Source organism: Eumetopias jubatus, unplaced genomic scaffold (assembly GCF_037043125.1).
Source record: "Eumetopias jubatus isolate StellerSeaLion01/CBP00866 unplaced genomic scaffold, mEumJub1_p1.0 scaffold_17, whole genome shotgun sequence".
NCBI lineage: Eukaryota > Metazoa > Chordata > Mammalia > Carnivora > Otariidae > Eumetopias > Eumetopias jubatus.
This window is the reverse complement of record NW_028274823.1, coordinates 32,804,466-32,824,353: the sequence shown is the minus strand read 5'-3', so window position 1 is coordinate 32,824,353 and position 19,888 is coordinate 32,804,466. Positions and strand designations below refer to the sequence as shown.

The 19,888-nt window shown below is 43.6% G+C and overlaps 1 protein-coding gene across 1 annotated transcript in view; it reads left to right on the top strand.

Moving 5' to 3' along the window:
• The first annotated feature begins 6,598 nt into the window (after positions 1-6,598).
• Positions 6,599-19,888, top strand: part of DNTT (DNA nucleotidylexotransferase) — a 28,430-nt gene continuing 15,140 nt past the window's right edge. The window contains exons 1-3 of the mRNA XM_028098845.2: positions 6,599-6,801; positions 17,460-17,631; positions 18,574-18,702. Of these exons, the coding sequence (XP_027954646.2) occupies positions 6,599-6,801; positions 17,460-17,631; positions 18,574-18,702 (504 nt within the window). The remainder of the gene's footprint in view (positions 6,802-17,459; positions 17,632-18,573; positions 18,703-19,888) is intronic.

Here is a 19,888-nt window from a genome sequence, read left to right as displayed (position 1 = left end):
GGATGGCAGAGTTCCCAGATCTACAGCTGAAATGAGTAGATGATACAAGGTGTTTGATATATAAAAGAAAATAAAACTACCGGAAGCAGAAGTTTTCTCTCGCAAACTGACTTCTTCTAAAGCACAAAAACAGAGCAACGGGACTGCTAGGGATAGAAATACTGTTGTTGATGAGAAGAGGCCCACTTCTCCACCAAACCAGGGTAAACCAGCCACCCTCTCCCTTCTTTCCTGCCCCATATGCTCGCACTCATAAAGGTCTCTAAGAATGATCATAAGGAGATCAAGTATTATCCAAAATGGAAGAACAAGTCAACATTAAACTAAGAAGAGCAGCGATTGCACAGGGGTGTGACAATGGCAGTCAATGACCAGGTGTGTTCCTTCTGGCAGCCTGGCATTGCCTACCCAAGCCAGGAGCACCGGCCGTGTCCGCCGGCACCTAGGAGAGGCAGGGTGATGGCGAGCGTAGAATAGGGACAAGCCCCCGGGGGGGCCAGGCGGTATGTTTATGTTCTCTTATCCCTCACTTACAGTGCAATGAAGCTGGTACCATAATTGCCATTTTTATAAGTCAGAGGCTGAGAATCCCATGGGTTAAGTGACTCGCCCCAGATCACATACCTGGTGAGTGGCAGGCGGTTCCCAGGCCTAACTCCAGGCCCCCAGGCTTAGTGCATATGTGGTCGTCAACACTTGTTGTGTTCGACAAGCCACTACAAGTGTTCCAGAGAACAAGCAAACAAAAGTACAAGCGAGTTGGGAATACATGGGGCTAAACAAAATTTAAAGGATTTCTTGACTGCAAGGCTTCTCAAAAACTTTCATGTTCTAACACAAATGGTATAAAGTTTGTCTGGCTTCCCTAAATTTAATTCACTACAGAACTTTTTGTTTTGCCCAGAACACTTCATGGGACTAGCGTTCCTCGGAACCCATGTTGGGAATTATGGCAGGCACTCCTATAGTCTCTTTGAGATCTGAGTCTGTTCCTCACTGGGCCTGACACTACTTTTGGAAGAGTCTAGGGACATCAAAAGGCCAGTGGGAAGTACTCTGGGAAAATACGTTTCAAGTGTATGGGGACTGAAGGGAAGGACAGGGAGGGGAACAAGAAGGCCGCGCTGTTACAGGGACAGTGACTACTTCTGAGGACTTTCTGCGTGCCAGGACTCTTTGAAGTGTTTAGTCCTCCCAACCACTTGTAAGATAGAAGTCATCATAACCCCATTGCACAGATGAGGGAATTGAGGCATAGAGAGGTTTGGTAACTTGCCCAAGGTCACACAGCTCATAAATGTCTGGGTGTTGAATTCAGGTAGTCTGGTTCCTTAACAACTGTATTATACTTGCTCACATTGAAGAGACATTTAGTTGGGAATGTGCGGGGTGGAGAAGGGTGGTCACGGCAGAAGATTCATATCATAGTTACCCAAACAGCATAGAAGCTTAATAATGATAATATTAACTTATGTTTGGTTTCTAGCTTCTTCTACCTTAACTGGTGTCTACCATTACAAGGTGCTCTGTTAGGAGCTGGGGATTCCGATGTAAATACAACCTACATGAGTCCTGCCCCAACAGGAGGTACACGCAGGGGATCAGAGCATTGCAATACAGAGTGACACATGCTCTCATGGGCAAGGGAGCACTGACAACTGTGCGAGCGGGGGGCATACCTGATTCAAATTTAGGATAGACTTTGACACTGATAAAGGACTTTCCCCTTTATATACTGCTTGAAAGGAGGAACAGTTGGTATGGAGGTATTTCAGAGAGATCAGATCTTCTTGTCCCCAGGACCACAACAACAGCTTGGAATTCTAAAGGTCCTAGAATGGCCTGACGACTGGACAATGTGGTCCTTCTCTTGAGCTGCTCCTCTAGGAAGCACAGGGCTCTGGTCCTCCCTAATCTCTGCCATGGCTTTAGTGTAGATGCAGTAACATCCCATTGACTGGGTGTCTCCAGAAGGTGCCCATCAATGAGCACTTAGTTTGATCCTGGGCATGGCAGGAACAGGAATGCTCCCCTCAAATCCCCTGTGCTCCCCTGCATTTCCAAGCCCTGATGTATTTAGGTGGGACCGTGTGACTAGTTCTGACCAATGGGCTATGACCAGCAGTCATATGTATCATTTTTAAGACAAAGCATTTAATTGCTAATGCAAGACCCCCCCCCCCCCCGTGCCCTCTTCTCTGCCAGGGTTACCAAGAAAACCTCATCGTCCAGGCAGTACAGGTACAAAACTGTGAAGCCTCCACCAGCCTGAGTCTTGAGTGAAGAAGAATCCTCCACCAAAAAGTAGCATGAGAGAAAATAAACTTTTGTTGTGCTAAGCCACCAAGATTTGGGGCTGATTGACCCATATACCGGGCCAAGGGTGTGCTCAACACCTGGTGCAAATAGCTCCAGAAAACAGTGGTTCAGTAAGAGGAAATTAATTAATTCCTGCCATTAGCAGCAGTGCCAATGAGAATAACAAGAACAATTGACCTTTGTGCAGTGGTTCATGATTTTCCAGGCACTTTCATGAGCATGATTCAGTTTAATTCCTGAAATAACAATGAGACTTTGGTATACTCAGACCCAATTTAAGGTGAGGCTAAGGGGTTTCACACCTCCCTTCCCCAAGCCACGACAATGGCTTCAGCCTTCATAACTGTCATCCTAACACAAGTCACATGATACCATGAAAAGGACCCTCAGAGGTAGGAAAAGGGGTCTCGAAGCCACAGATTCCCTCCCCAGAGTCAGCTTCAGTAAGTTATATAAACCAGGCAGAATTACACAGCCCCTCCCATTCCTCAGTGGAGTCTTGCCTGGTGGTGAGATAGGATTTTCACGCAAAATATGAAGTGTTTGTCACTCAGCCCTGTGCTGTAATTATCAGAAAACATGTTCACCTGCTATTTAGCTTACTCAGAGCAACCTCACTACCTTTGAATCATAGCTTTCACTAAAGCCACATGGTGTCAACTCAAGGTAATTTTTGTAAGTCTTTGTTTTTGTGGTGGCAGATAGGATTCATGTTTATTATAGAAAATTTGTAAAATACAGAAAAGCACAAAGACAAAAATAGAAATCATGCATAAACCAACAACCAGTGATATCTACTATTATATCAGGCTTGCCATATATTTTTCTAGTCTTCTCTGGCAAAATTGATGCCATACAGTAACTACTATTTGGTACACTGATTTTACAATTATTAGATTGTGAACATTTACCCACGTTTTAAAGTATTTTCTCATGAGGTCACTTTAATGGCTGCATAATGTACTATCATACTTTATCACCCCCCACAGTGATTGGACATTTATGTTGTTTTAAGTCTTCTCTGCAAAAGGTTGTGATGAACATCTTAGTGCATTCACATTTATTTGTCTCTCTTTCCTAACAAAATGGAAATGCCGGTTTAGGGGATTTGGATGTCTTAAAGAATTTTTTTTGTCAGAGTTCCTTTTAGAAAGAGTATGCCCCAGAAGTGTAGGTGGGTCTTCATTTCCTATGCCTCACTTTAACAGGACAGTGTATCAGTCAGGGTCCAGTTAGGAAAAAGGAAAACACACTAGGTATTTCAACAGAAAGAATTTAACATAAGGGATTGGTTTGACAGGCATTGGAAGACTGAAAAGCAAAAGAACACTGAGATAAGTCAGAGAGTAACTGCAGGGAGCATGGCTCGCCCCTAGGGCTGTGGGGACAAAGGGGCCGAGTTGGGATTGGTGGAACCCCACTTGTGGAGCAGGGAGTCTCCATGGAGCTGCAACACAGATCTTCGAGGAGGGGGCGCTGTGCTGTACTTCATAGGAAGAAGATTCAGACCCCTGAAAAGGACATGTGCCTGGCTGGTGTTGGTATCTCTGAAGGGCATGATGAAGCTATGTCTGGTTGTGCCAAAAAAAAAAAAAAAAAAAAAAAAGGTCTGAGTGGCTCAGTCAGTTAAGCAATGGACTCAGTTTCAGCTCAAGTCATGATCTCATGGGTTGTGGCATTGAGCTCCCGGTCAGGCTCCCTGCGCAGTGGGGAGTCTCTTTCTTCCTCTCCCTCTGCCCCTCCCCCTGCTCACACGCTTGCACGCTCTCTCTCTCAAAATAAATAAATCTTTTTAAAAAATGCTGCAGAATGGAACCAGCTGCTGCAGCCTGAGTGGAAAACCATTACTGAGAAGACTGTGAGTCTATCAGCAAGCAAACCAAAAGGATCAAGACCTTCCCCTCTCTCCAGCCTTGTAGCATCCCTCTCGTGCCCCCTACTGATAGAGCCTAGCATGGAGCCAGCTGATGAGGAGAAATGGTGTCTGCACAGTCCTAGCCCCAACTTCATAGAGCCCATCACAGAAAGGTAGATTTGGGGCTGAGAGACAATAGCCTGATAATCAGACAGCCATTATCACATTTTAAATTTTTGTTGGTAATCTCTTCAATACCAGTGATTCAAAGCAGATTAAGTAAGACATTGGTTAACATCATCTTTTGATGATTAAGTAGTTTTATAAAACATAAAGATCTGATTTCAGATCCAACTGGCTTTCTCTAAAAACAAACACCAAATTACTACCAACTGACAGTTATTTGAAGTGTTTCCTCTGTGCCAAGCACTCTGCTCAGCAGGCTGTGTGGGTTATCTCAGTTAGCCTTCATTTTACAGAGGGGGAAACCTGAGGCTTGGGGAAGGAAGCACGGTGGTCAAGGTCACAGCTCAAAATAATGGCCACAGGATTTGGACCAGCAGCCTGCCATCAGAGCCTGAGGTCTCAGCCGTGTCTCTGTGCTAGTTCCCCATCTCCTTTGCCATTTAGGTGACATACCCGTTCTTCCTCTGGCCATGCCGTGGGGATGAACATGACAACCCCAGGCTCTTGCAAGAGTCTTGCTTCTCCATGCTGGGGAGCCACATGGTAGTTAAGTCTGTGTTCTCACACAGAGCGCTCAGCACGTCAGTAACTAGACTCTTCTAACAGGGAGGTCCAAAATGGGCTCCTGGCCCCAGATTTTTGTCTTTAACAAACAATCACAGAATACTGGAATGACGTTAAAGGTCCTTACCAGATGTCCGAGTCCCTCTATAACATCTCAATGAACAACTGTTTGGATCCCATTTGAACACTTCTCATAACCTGTACTATCTCACTGTACTAAGCAGTCTCCCTATATTTTTAGACAGCTCTAGTTAATAAAAAGTTCATATTTGCAGAGAGTTAAGATCTACTACTCTATAAGTTCCACCCAAGATTTCTGATCTTGCTCTTTTGGACAAAACAAATTTGCAAATGCTTGAAGGCAACTGTCACATCACTCTTCTCTAGTGTTGTGGTGAGGAGCTCATGTGCCTTTGGGGATAGCAAAAGTCTCAAATAACATAGCAAATGGGTGAGCAGAACTTTGATTTTTATGGGAGAAGACATGCACAGAGGAAGGCTTCTCGGTAGTTGAGAGCACAGGTTTTAAAAGCAGACAGATCTGAGTTTAAGTCCTAGCTTGATAATTTCCTACCTATAACCATATATTAGCTCTGCAGCCTTGCAGAAGGTGTTCACCTCAGTGGGGATGCTAGTACCTACCAGACAGTGGCATTATGAGGGTTCAATCAGCTAAGGCTTGTAGGTGCTTGCCTTGACCACATAGTAAATTCTCAAGAAATGAGATTGATAAAGTATATTGGTGAGAGACACTAGTTTTATTTTGCACATAAGTTGTGGAAATGTCTTTTTATGGCAGTAATTCTTAACTGAAGATCATCCCATTCCATCCCAAAAGATCAATTTTGGAGTTACATAATAGACTATTCTCCAGGCTACCTTAGTCCACTGAGAAAACTGAGATACGTAACATTTGGAGTCTGAAGACCTGAGTTTAAGACGTGGTTCTGCCTTTTACTCTGTGATCTTGAGTAAATTGTCTGAGTCTTGGTTTCCTCACTTACAAAATGCACCGGTACAGCTAAAATGTCCATCATGAACTCCTGTGGAGCAATCAGAGGAAACGGGTTGGAACATAGACTAGTGTGGAGGGATTTGATCCATTTTTTGAGTGAAAAAGTGATCAGCAGAATGAGAAATTTAACAATGCCATTTATGTAAAATCAAAACAACTACACACAACATATAACACCCATGGAAACTATAGAAATCCAATGTATTATAATGATTACCTAAAAGAGGAAGAGAATGCAAGCAAGTTGGAAGGTTAAAAAGGAATCAAAAATAAAGACAAAGGGGCCTTAACAAATAAATGAATAAATGAATGAATGAATAATAAATGGATAGATAGATGCTAAAATGGGAGTAATGATGCTTCCCTACCTTCCTTGCGAGGTTATTCTGAGGATCTGGTAAGATTATGCACAGGAATCAAAGGTAATTTACTGTTTCCATTATGATTTCCACATTGAACAAATGAGCTAACAGAGATAAAAATTCTCCATTGCTCTTCAGCAGGAAGCTGTCAGCAGGGCAGAGCCCAAGAAACCTTGCCCTGGATGAGAATCTACTAGTAAGATGACATCAGAACTCTTCATATAGGAGGGCAGGCTCTCCCTCACTTCTGGAGACATCACTTGATGGCACAGATACAAGCATCGGATGCCTCTTCCCATGGATCCTTTGCAAATGGTCCACTCGGGCCCTCGGAAGAAGAGGCCCAGGCAAACGGGTGCTTCGATGGTCTCTCCTCCTCATGACATCAAATTTCAGGATTTGGTCCTCTATATTTTAGAGAAGAAAATGGGAACCACCCGCAGAGCCTTCCTCATGGAGCTGGCACGAAGGAAAGGATTCAGGGTCGAAAATGAGCTCAGGTAGGACATCACTGATTTCACTTTGTGAATAAGCAGGGCTTTTTGTGAACAGCTTCTTTGGAACCCAAGGAATCTATGTTTTCTTCCACATACAGAAGAGGTGATGCTCCCACTGGGGAAATGGGTTTGAAATCAAAGAACACATTTGAGCCAACTAATTAAGGGAAATAGAGATGAGTGGGGACTGATGCAATTATACTAAAACTAGTTGGCACCAAAATATAAGGTTTTGGGGGGGTTTTGTTTGGTTGGTTTATTGGTTGTTTTTCTTGTTTGTTTGTTTTGTTTTGGGGTTTTTTTGTTTGTTTGTTTGTTGTTGTTGTTTTTGCCTTTTACCATTATGAGATGAGCTATCCAGGGATGATAACAGAAACTTAATTGGAAAATGTAATGCTGAAACCACTCAATTTTTCCTGACTAAATTGAACAAAACCCCACTGAGTTCAATCAAAAATTTTCAGCTACTCTGAGGCAGAAAGAATGGTTTGGTTTCTTGGCAATTAAAGTAAATCCCTGGCTGTGCTGGTGTGACTAGTGTCCGTGACGGGCTAGGATGAGAGATTGTGGCTGGCTCTCCACAGGCACCCAAATGTGGCCTTGATCATGCTTTTCGGACAAACTGTCCCAGTGGGGTTCACAGAGTGAGGAGGGCTGGTTAAAGATTCAGGGACAGCTCTGTCCACGGCCGGTAGACTTGGTGCTGAGAGTGATGAGGTCAAAGCCCAGACAAAAAGGCAACTTGAAGTCACTCTTGGGCCACCTAGACGAGTTCACTCACAACCCCACTCACCCCAGCAATTAGCCTTGTTGTTTCTCTAACTACTACATTAGTTCTTCACAGAACAGCCAGGGGGCTTGCAACGGATAAAGGATGATCAGTGCAACTGGCTGGTTTTGATTGTCCAAAGAATAGACTGACCACCACTTTGTCAGGAAAAACTGAGAATTTTCTGCGAAAATTAATTTTTTTATTTTAAAAACAGTCTTTGATATTTCAAAGTAAAATTGACAGGCATTTCCTGCTGAAGAAATGCCACCTTCAAATTGCTAGAGAAACACGTGTCAAAAGTCAATAATAAGATATGATGATTTTCAAATTATTCATAATTCCTATGAAGAGTCACAGTCACAGAAACCTTTTATTTTATTTATTTATTTTTTTACTAAAATGCCCTATTCAGAAATTCCCGAGTCTCCTGTGGTCTCTCCCCTCATCTGATTTTTCTTGGTGTACTCTCCTTTCCCCCTCTCTGCCTCTTGTTTTTGTTTTAACCCCCATCTTGTTTGGGATGTTAAGCCCCAAATCTCAACATCTCCTCCATGGAATCATAGATTTCATCTAACTGTTAAGTCTACTTTAATCTTACTGACTTACATAAAATGTTGGAATTAGGGGAAGAAAAGATGACATAGGTAAAGAGGCCCAAACCCAGAAATTAAAAAAAAAAAAAAGGAAATTTAAAAAGAAGAAATGAAAAGCCTCAGCAAATATGGAACTGCTTTTTGTGGTAAAGAAATTTGGCAAGGGCCAGGCAGGAAGGTGACAGCCAGGTGGTCAAGGTACCACTTACATCAAAAGCTCTCGTTTGAAGCGTCTGCACTTCCAGCAAGGGCTGACTAGTTACAGGCACAGCTACTAATACAGACATGGTGGCTGAGGCAGGTACTTGGAGAGACACGGGAGGCAAGTTTCTTCTTTGGGCCACAGAGCCAGAGAGGCGGTTCCATGCGTCCGATGCCTGCTGCCAAGGACCAAGCCCAGCGGCTCAGGTTACAGAGGTAAGTGGTGCATAGTGAGCAAATCGCGGCCATGCGTATGATGGTGGCAAAGCTCCCAGGCTGACAGCCCAGAAGACACATGAAATACAAATGTGTGTGATGGCTCAAAACGAAACCACAGGAAGTAGAAGTCCCAGCTGACAAACGGAATTTCTGTGCATAGATACATAGCCCTTAATTGGAAAGGGCAGTAGAAATTGTGGTAGGGGAAAATCTCTAGATAAGAAGTCTAGAGACCTCCAATTCTGGCTCTGACCCTTCCTGGCCATGTAGTGTGGGGCCAGACCCCCTCCCTGCTCTCTGACCTTAGCTTCCTGAAAAATAGTTTGTTCTGAGGTAATCACCAAATGTGATGATGGACGTCAGTGTGCTCTGGTAAATTAGAAACAGGCACACAGATGTAAAGTGCGATTGTCTTCTTGTTAATAAGCTGGGTCCATTGACCTTTATGGAGGATTCTGTCTCCACAATATGAACTAGGTCAAATGATAAAAACAAACAGAACAAAGACAGGAAGGAAACCCATCAAAATGTTGTAAGTGGTTATTTTTGTGAGGAAGGGGCTATTAGGAAGGGATTATGGTTGTTTTATTCTCTATGTTTTCCATTGTTTTTACAATAAGTATATATTTTAAATAAAAATGAAGAAAGTTGATATCTAAAAGAAAGGATACTTCTCAATAGCGAAGACTATCCCTTCCTTTTCTAGTATATAAGATTCAAAGAAAGAGGAGCTAAAAATATAGATATGCCCTGAAAACAGGCAGCAATCTCCATAGTTTCTAGTACATTCTTTGGCTGCCGGGGGAATTATATTTTTTTAAAGATTTTTTAATTTATTTATTCATGAGAGACAGAGGAGGAGAGAGAGAGAGGGAGAGAGAGAGAGAGAGAGAAGCAGAGGGAGAAGCAGCCTCCCAAGGAGCAGGGAGCCCGATGCGGGACTCAATCCCAGGATCCTGGGATCATGACCTGAGCCGAAGGCAGACGCTTAACCATCTGAGCCACCCAGGCACCCCAGGGGAATTATATTTGAGGAAAAATCTGACTCCTACTTTACCTGGACCTGAACCCATAGCTTAGAAATGGTGTACCTGAATCCATTGAACTATCTGGAGCTATTTCATTCCCCAGTGTATGTGCACTGATTCTATTTGGAATCAGTTTCACTTATATTATATGTTATATTAATGTTATATTTCAGAAGACATGCTAGTCAATGTCCCATAGGAAGCTGTGTCTTAAAACAGAAATCAGGGGAGACGTCCAATCATTTGAGCATTTTGCACATTCATGAAAAGGATACTGAATTTTATTCCATGGCCAACATTCTAAATTTTAGAGCAACTTCATAATCCTCAAATTATCTAGGTCAAGCCAGAGAAGGACGAGAATCTGGTGCTTGTCATGTTCTTATTTCATCCCTAGTTTCAGTACTTTGAGCTATTTTAAAACTCTGTCATCGACTCTCCTCTATGAACACAGTAGTGAAACCCACTATGTCTTGACCTAAACTGCTGATGTCGAAGAAGAAAGAGCTGTGGCTGGAAAGGGTCGCGCCCAGGGTGTCTCCGCCCAGCAGCTTAATACTCTCTCAGTTCCATTGTTGGAGCAGAAGAAACCCACCAGATGGTACTTTTGTCCTGCTCAGACCTCCTTATTCATCCACAAGGGTACCTTTAGAACATATTGCCTGATGAAAGCAAGATGTACCCCAACCTCGAATCCCTTCTCCCTACACCTCTCTGTGTCTAAAACCCAAGAGCCCCGGACACCCTCTTAGAGGATGGAACTTCCTCCCCAGTACATGGATGTAATCCATGGCATCGGGCTGGCCCCAGCTCTGCCACTTGACTTCACTTCTAAGCTCACCCAATTACTTCTCCCTGGCTCCACAAGGGCAAGGGCATCATGGGGGCCATCTTGTAGAACCCACCCTTAGACCTTTGACATTTTTCTTATACATGGTAGCTTCAGGAAGTATTTGCTCAAAGAATGATTTATCTGGTGAATATAAAACCAGCCAAAGGAACTTGTGATTACCAAGATTAATTTTTGTAATTAATTTTTTTTCTATGATGCACCATTATTACTTTTGTAATCAGCAAAATAGTAAAGATTTATAAATTCAAGAACGTGCATTGTAAGCTCTAGACCTTCTCTGGTCCAAATTACTTCACATTTCAAAATCTGTGGACTTTAAGTTAATGTTCATAATCTCATTTAAGGTGGGAGAAAAAAAAATCAAGGCAAGACTCTCTCGTTCTTAGGTGTGCCAGAGCTGGAAATAGTAACCTACCTACTGGTGGTAGTTAACGTGTGAGATAAAACTAAATAAAACTGCTTTGATTTTTCTATGTCGGGGATCCTGAAACAGATCAGTTGCTAAGGGAAATTGGCAGGAGGCTTTTTAAACAGTAAACAGCTCAGTTTAACTGTAAATTACTATTTAAAGTCATTATTTACAAGATCAGTCCTACATCAGATGGGAAGGATTGGGGATGACCTCTCTGGGGAAAGAAACCTATTTTAAAGACAAAGATAAAAACAGGTAACCATCCGCGAAGGCTGGGGAAGACAGAATGGGGGTTAGTCTGTCTCCAGGCAAAGAAGGGTGGCTGCCTTTTTCTTCATGAAGAATTTTTCTAACTGTACTGTGAGGCAGGGCCAACTAGGAAAAGAAAGACAGGAACAGTGAAGATATAGGCATCAGAAAAAAAAGGCAGAACCAAAATGTGTGAGTTAATTCTATAACTCAGGGCTTTCTGGACATGTGAATGGCACATTCATGATTCTTATAATAACTTTTACCACATGCATTATTATAGACTTACTGTGCTTCCTTCAATTGTCTCTCAGATGAATTGTTAAAAATAATTTAGTCTTGTCCTAAGGAGTAATATAAAAACTGTGAAATCCATGAAAACCATGGGTCTGATATGCATAATTTTAACATGTAGATATAAATTCATACACCTTCTTAGTGTTCAGCTATCTACCTGCTAAAACGATTTCATGTCCCTACACAGAAATGAGTACCATGTTGGAAACATGGCGCTCATTGAGCCCAAAGTCCAGTGTGCGGGCAGTTCAGGAGAGATTTTTCTCTACAGCAGCATCTCTCAAAGTATAGTTCTTGGGCTGTGGGGTGGTTTGGAAATATGGTTGCTCCCAAGGAGAGGCAAGGACTATTCTCTGTTCCCTTGCATCTGGGAGGGCTTGTGACCGCTTCAACCAATAGAATGACACTAGGTGACTCTTGATGCAGGGTCATAAAGGGCCCTGAGGCTTCTGCTGCTCTCTGGATCTCACAGCCTCACATAAAAAGTTTGAGTCCCTCTGAGAGACACCAAGTGAAAGTGCTTACCGTTGATAGATGCCTCCCTGCATCCTCACCAACGTGCCAGACATGCTGAGCCATATGGCGCATCACACCTCCATTGGCACCATACCTGACAGGTGCCTGAATTCTGGACCCACAGAATTGTGAGATATAATAAAATTGTTGCTCTTTTTAACCCACTACATTTTGGGAGAGTTGGTTATGCACCAATGAATAACTAGAACTGACTACATGAGAATTACCAAGGGAGCATATTCCTGGGCTCTATGTAAGACTTACTGAATTTGAATCTCTCTTGATAGGGCCCAAGCATCTGAATTTTAACCCAGCTTCTTGGGTGTCTCTGGTAGACACTAGAGTTTAGTTCCTTTAGAGCTATTGATTAATTCATCTATTCATTCCACCAATGGTCTATCTATTCACTGTTGCTATGAATCTGGCCATGTGCTGGGCACCAGGCATAATTATCACCTAGACTATCGATAACTAGGCAGATGATAATATTGTCCCTGCCCTCGGGGACGCCAAGGACCAAGCCAGGCACATTTCCGTTGAGCACTAGTTGAAGGAGAGGACCCGGAATCCTTTCCCTGTGAGAAGCTGAGGGACGAATCTTAGTTCAGAATTGTTCTAATTGGTTCAATCCCTCCCAAACCTAGTCCAAGACAACAGTAATTGGTTCTGGCTAAGACACTAGGTGCACTTGGGGCGCCTGGGTGGCTCAGTCGGTTAAGCGTCTGCCTTTGGCTCAGGTCATGATCTCAGAGTCCCGGGATCCGAGTCCAGGGATTGAGCTTCACGTCAGGCTCTCTGCTTCTCTCTCTGACCCTCCCCCATCTTGTGCTCTCTCTCTCCCTCACTCTCAAATAAATAAATAAAATCTTAAAAAAAAAAAAAAGAAAGAAACTAAAGAAATCCAGGAACAGCCATCTCCACAGCACCTTGGGGTCTCTAGGAGAAGTTTGGGGCTACTGCCTGGGCTTCTGTCCTCTCTCAGTGTAAGAAAAAAGCCAAGGACTCCAGGGCCAAGGCAGGTACCACCTCAGCCCCAGATCCAGGTTTTGCCCTTAAAAATGACATTCATATGTATTTTTCTCCCTAAGTAGAAAGTGATGATAGATGGTTCATGACAGAAAATGGGAAAATACAGAAAAAAAAAACAAACTTAAAACAAACAACACCTCACTCAGGGTTCTAACCACAGTCTAGTAGAACGTTAAGAGATTGCTTGAGTCATGCACAGCTGGGTTTGAATCCTGGCTTCACGGAGCCTCCTCAAGCCTTGGTTTTCTCATCTGAAATGATATCACCCACCACATAAGACCTGTGAGGACTGAGTAAGAATATGTGTGTGTGTGTGTGTGTGTGTGTGTGTGTGTGTGTGTGTGTGTCTAACCGTTTGCAGTATTCTGGAGTATTCTTCTACAGCCTTTTCTTTTGGGTATGCCTGTACGTTGTATTGTTGGTGGATCCTTATACAGCACACCCCCCCCCCACCCCACGACGTGCCCCGGGATCCAGAGACATCCCCCGTGAAGAGAGAGTGGTGGTGGGGCAGGGGTGGTAAGAGTGAATGGTGAGGGGCCTGAACTTGGAAGATGAGCTCCAGGGCTCCCCTCAGCACATTTGCCTCTCTGCGAGGCTTAGGTAAAATTCAGAGCTCAGAGAGCCTGACAGCCTCTCTGTGACTTCTCCATCTTGGTGTGTAGCCATGGCAACTGTTCTTTCAGATTTCCTGGGACAGCTGTCCATGTCTTGCAGTCTTACTGAGGTCCACATGCTATTGGACATAAATTCCAGACACAAATTCCATGTGGCAGCAGCAGGGACAGTGTGGCCAATGGGAAGTGCTATCGGTTCTCTGTTTCTGCCCTTTGGAGGGAATCAGGGTTTTTTATTATGAAGATACCCTTCCAGATGTTCTTCCTTCTGCCATGGAAGAAGCACAAAGTCACAGAGGGGTAGCTCAGTTTAGCCCCACACAGAGGCTTTGGACTAACATCGATTGGGGATTGAATCCCTACTCCACCAATTATCAGCTGGGTGAATTTTTAATGTCTCCAAGGTCTCTTTTCTCATTGACAATTAGATGAGGGAATGCGAGAAATGTGCCTACCATACAGTCTGGCACATAGTGATATTCCCACATTACTAATATTTCTAATATTGGCGTGCTCAGAGCAGAGAGAAAATTACTCTTGCAGCAAATAGACAAAGAGTTGCCATAACACGGCACTAAGGAATTGTCAGCAGAACACACGGGAGGCAGAGCTCTCCTTAGCAGCGCTGTTGCTACGGGCTTAGAACTGAAAGTGAGCAAATGCACAGAGACTGAGAATGGTCTGCAAAGGGCACGTGACGAGCCCGATGCAGGAAGCACGTTGTAGTCCAGATGCAGCTGGCCACCAGGAGCCCATCAGCCCAACTCAGGCAACGCAAGAAGACCGGGAATGTAGAGATTATTCTCTAGACGATCTTTCTTAAGTTATTTGTGGTGAAGGACCCGTTTTCCAAAAACTTCATTACAGAGCAACGCTTTTATCAAAAAACAACATACAGGAAACTACTGTGATGGTGTCAAATTACAATGAAAGTTTCTAAATGCTGACTTTTCATTTCTGTGCTTACCTTGTGGGAACCAGGGACAAGCAGTACCCAGCTCTGGGTAGCACTGTGTGGACGGCTGAAGAGGTCCTGTTTGATTTTGTGTGTGTGTGCTCTATTATTGCTGTTGTCGTTGTTGTTTGGTTTTGTTTGCTAATTGCTTAATGAGCAGGGGTTGGAAGTTCAAATCGGAGTCTTCTTCCATAGGCTGTGTGGCCTGTTTATTTGCAAATGTGCTTCTATGAACGCTGTGAAAAATGCATGTGGTTCTCATCCAATTGTGTGAACTCAGACATGGCCACGCTGTCCCAAGGGAAGCCATAGTGGGGGTGGGGATGGCAGGAGAGTGGATGGGGAGGGGCTTGAATTTGGAAGTTGAGCCCCAGAGCTCCCCCTCAGCACATCCGTCTCCCCTGAAGTTAAGACAGAACCTTAATACTAATTATAATAGCAAAATATTCTATTATAATTAAAAATAATATTATAATAAAGTTTTCCTCCAAAGGGCAGAAGTCTAGAGGGAATAACACTTCCTATGTAGCTCTATTAATCTTTCTATTGTCTTCTTAAAGTCTTCACATAAAGAACCTTTCAAGAAGCTTATTACAAATCACTCTTGGAATGATGAGGACCTAGAATAGGGATGCAGTGAGTGGTCTTCCCCCAACTCTTGTCAGATGTGGTTTCACCACGAAGTACTTCTGCTTTGGCCCGCTGCGCACCCTGCCATCCAGATGGCTCAGCTCTGGCCTCCAGCCCCAGCTCTCTCCCAGCGCCAGCCTCACACCCCAACTGTCGACCGGACATTCTCACTGTGGACCTCTTGCTGCCCTTCAAATGCAGCATGCCCAAAACAAACTTCATTTTCACTCCCCACCCCAAAGAGATGACTTCTTAAATCCCTATTTCTACCAAAAGCACTCTGACTTTACTGTGATAGAGATGGGAAAGTAATATTTGCTCTCTGCTTCAGCTTCCATAGGTGAACTAACGCCAGAGGCCCCTCCTATGTCTCCTTTGCCTTTCTTCCCGGTGCTACAGGAGTCAGACTGCGTTAGAATCATCTCGCACGTGGTCATAGTTTCATTCTACTAATTAGCTCCCCACCCTCCTCACCCATCACTCTTCCCTCCAAATCATTGTGTGGACCAGATTAGCCTTTTTAAAAGACATCTTTTAAATGTGAGGCTGTGCATATTCTGCTCACAAAATCCTTCACTGTTTCCACCACCCTAGAAAATGAGATCCAACCTCCTCAACCAGGCTCCTAAGACCTTCTGTAACATGGTTGCCCCAACAACTCAGCCACATCTACAACTACTTCCCAACATAAACTCTTCACTCTGGTCCAGCCCATTCTGCCACTTTCCTCTGGCCTCTGAACCTTTTCTTCTAGGAGGGCCCAAAGTTCTGCCTTCCAGGTCCCTATTTATTTCCTCCCCATCCATCAAGACTGGACAAAAACCCCTCCTTCCACAAAGCCACCCTGCCTCTCTCAGCTCACGCCAGCTCTTTTCCTTCTCTGCACACCACTTGCAGATCTTTTCCATGCCTCATGTCTTGTCATAACATATCGTTAACCATCTGCTTCACGTAAGATATTAATGTCCAGGGACGCCTTGGTGGCTCAGTCGGTTAAGCGTCTGCCTTCCGCTCAGGTCATGATCCCAGGGTCCTGGGATCGAGCCCCGCATCGGGCTCCCTGCTCAGCGGGGAGCCTACTTCTCCCCCTCCCTCTGCCTGCTGCTCTGCCTACTTATGCTCTCTCTCTCTCTGTGTCAAATAAATAAATAAAATCTTCAAAAAAAAGGATACTAATGTCCAGAAACTTCCCTTTTCTTCTTTGGTACCCTACTTCCTACCCCTACAACCACCGTTGCTGCCACCACCACAAGGAACCTAGGGCTGTGAATATAACAGGGAACCAAAAAATACCCAGTGAATCCAAGAGTTAATCAAAAAAAGGAGAAGGAGAAAGAGGAAGTCAAGGAAGAGAAGTGGGAAAGAGAAAAGAATTCTATTCTTCTCTTGGATGCCTAGATATGCATCTTACTATCTCCCAGATTCGTAGATTATTTGAACGGAAAGAGCCTTAAAAACCATCGGTTCCAATGATATGATGTGGACCGTGAAGACTTATTGAAAACCGGAAATAACATACTTGACCCAGAAAGAGACAATCAAAAAGGATCAATACCATTTACTAGCTGTGTGACCTTCACACTGTCACATAAACTCTCCCGTTCAGTTTCCCCATTTTTGAAGTGTGAATAACATAACACTTCCTTGAGGAGCTTCGGGAGTATTAAGTGGGAGGATGGATGTAAGGTACCTGGATAATGCTCAGTGGTTACTGGGGGAAAGCGTCTCACCTACCCTCCATCACTAGACTGTGCCTTGAAAAACATGTGGAGCAATATTTCCTCAAAGCTGGTCACCATCTATTAATGGGTTGTGAGACCAGTTTAATGGAATGTTACAAGCATATCTACATATATCTCTTTCTATTTTAGGTCATGATATAAAATGTATTTCTCCCTGTGGATCGGAGTCAGTCAGTTGGAAAGGCACCGGGCTGAAGCCCTCTACAAATAAAAATAAAATGGCACACCAAAGCCACACGTACAGTGCTTGCTGCCACTTTAAGAACAATTTCATCTTCCATCTTCTCTGGACTTTGGTTTTCCATTGACCACAATCTTGTTAATGTTTTCTTAATTTTTCTTGCATCTGACATGTAACACAGACCACTTGTGGCTACACTAATTAAAGCAGAATTCCCTTCCCTGGAGGCCTAAATTCTCTGTACCTATGGTCAGGTCTAGCACGCATTTTTCTTCATCAGACAGCATGTTCTGAACACCTCAAGGAGAGAGGAGCACTTCTCATTTGAAATTCCCTTCAGCTGGTAACGCTCTCTTGCATTCTGCAGTGATTCCATCACCCACATTGTGGCAGAAAACAACTCTGGCTCAGAGGTCCTGGAGTGGCTGCAGGTACAGAATATGAAAGCCAGCTCACAGCTAGAACTCCTCGACGTCTCCTGGCTGATAGAATCAATGGGAGCAGGAAGACCAGTGGAGATGTTGGGGAAACACCAGCTTGTAAGTGTTATCGTTGTGGTTTTCTTTGCCCTTCACTTGATAATTAGAAACACGGGCTGTAGAATCAACAGACTGGGTTAGACCCCAGGTTTTCTGCTTACCCCCTGTGTGAGCGTGGGCAAGTCACTCAGCTTTTCTGAGCTTCTGTTTCCTCCTCTACAAAATAAGATAGCAATTGGACCTACCTGACAAGATGGTTATGAGAACTAGAGTGACATAATGCAAAGTGCTTACCACAGAGCCTGATCTATAGCGCCTAATAAATGGTAGCTAGTTTTGTGAGCAAGACCATACACAAATATTTCAAAATGTGGAATGTTGATGTTCTGGTAGCCAGAAAAGTGAAGGTTCCTTTTTTTTTTTCTTACTACGATCATTCATAAAGAAAAAATAAGGAAAGTTGGACTCTTAATTCCAAGTCCTTCACCATTAATGTTAGAACCGTCCAGAAGGTTCAGACCATGACTATGTAAGTTCATGGAAAAGGAAAATGGTACTTAATTGATTGTTCTTTTTCATGTTTATTTTTCCTGATGCAAAAATATTACATGTTAACTGTAGCAAATTTGAATATTAGAGATGCATATAATATAAACTTTGACTCTCCTATAATTTTACCCTCTCTCCAGAGACAATTGCCATTAAACTGCTGCCAATTTTTTCTTCATAATATCTATTATTATTGTTACCGATTGTTATTAAAAATGGATGCTTATGCGGGGCGCTTGGGTGGCTCAGTTGGTTAAGCGACTGCCTTCAGCTCAGGTCATGGTCCTGGAGTCCCGGGATCGAGTCCCGCATCGGGCTCCCTGCTGCTCAGCGGGGAGTCTGCTTCTCCCTCTGACCCTCCCCCCTCTCATGCGCTCTCTCTCTCAAATAAATAAATAAATAAATAAATAAATAAAATCTTAAAAAAAAATGGATGCTTATGCATTTGTTTAGGTGAGAAGAGACAATTCAGCTAGCCCCAACCCAGAGTCCCAGAAGACTCCACCACTTGCTGTAAAAAAGATCTCTCAATACGCATGTCAGAGAAGAACCACTTTAAACAACTGTAACCACATCTTCACGGTAAGGGGCGTTACAACAACACCCAGAGCAAATGAAGGGCTTGCAGCTTCTTTCCACACATCTACAAATCCAATTATGAAATATTCTGAAAAATCTAGGAACGTTTTCCCCACACTCAGTCACCACCCCCCTCACCTGATCTCTGGTTCTTCTGTCAAGAATGGATCTACTTCTGTCATAGAACTGGACAAATACATTTGGAAAAAATATGTATATTCTTTAGAGATGGTAAATTACTATTTATTGAGAGTTGACACTCTTGGACACAACAGTTGTCAAAGGCAAGTATTAGGAAAAACTGAATACTGTACTTAGTCCAAACCATAGTAAGAGCAAGTTACAAAGAAACAACAATAATGCATCAATAGCCCTTCCTGGGTAACCAAACGACTGAGAGACCCCAGATCTGGATTCTCACCTGTGTGTGTGATCTTAACCAGCTTGGGCAAGTCAGTTCCTCTCTCTGAGCCTCAAATATATCCCTTCAATTCTAAGTTAGCTAGATTGTGTCTAAAGCCCCAGCCAGCCCTGAAGTTTGGCAATTGTGTTTCAAATGACCTTAACAAGCCCACAGCTGCTTGTCCTCCAGCCTAGAGCAAGTAGTCAGGTGGTTAAAACATGCTGTTAGTATATCAAATACAAAATTCTCATTTCTAGACTTCCAGCCCCACGTGTATGAGGAAGACCAGGAAACTGCAGTACTGGGCATGGGAGCCTGATGCCACAGGGCTGCAGCTACTGAAATGCAAATGTGCCCTACCTTAAACAACCTGCCTTGGGGCTGTGTCACTATGATCACACCCATTCATTCATTCAGTAAGCCCATGTTAGGTGCTGACTGTGTTTTAACGTACAAGCTAAGAGATGAAACCGCCAGGTGATCAAAGCAGAATCCTGGCCACAGGCTGGTGGAGAAGTGTGCAAGGAAAGAAGGCAGGGTCTTACTGAGTAATGACTAGTAGATGCAGTGAGCCTGAGATCAGGCTTTGGTTAAATCATTCCCGAATACCTAATGGGAGCGAACTCAAAGTTTCCTTATGAAGCGTCTGTGACCTGTCTTTTCAATTCAACTCCTCTCATAACAAGGGAGGGGTGCAAAGATATGGGAGACCCGATCTCACCCTTCAGGAGGTATTTCAACACTCAAGAAGAGGAAGAGGCATTTGCAGAGCTAGCTAGCTCAGGG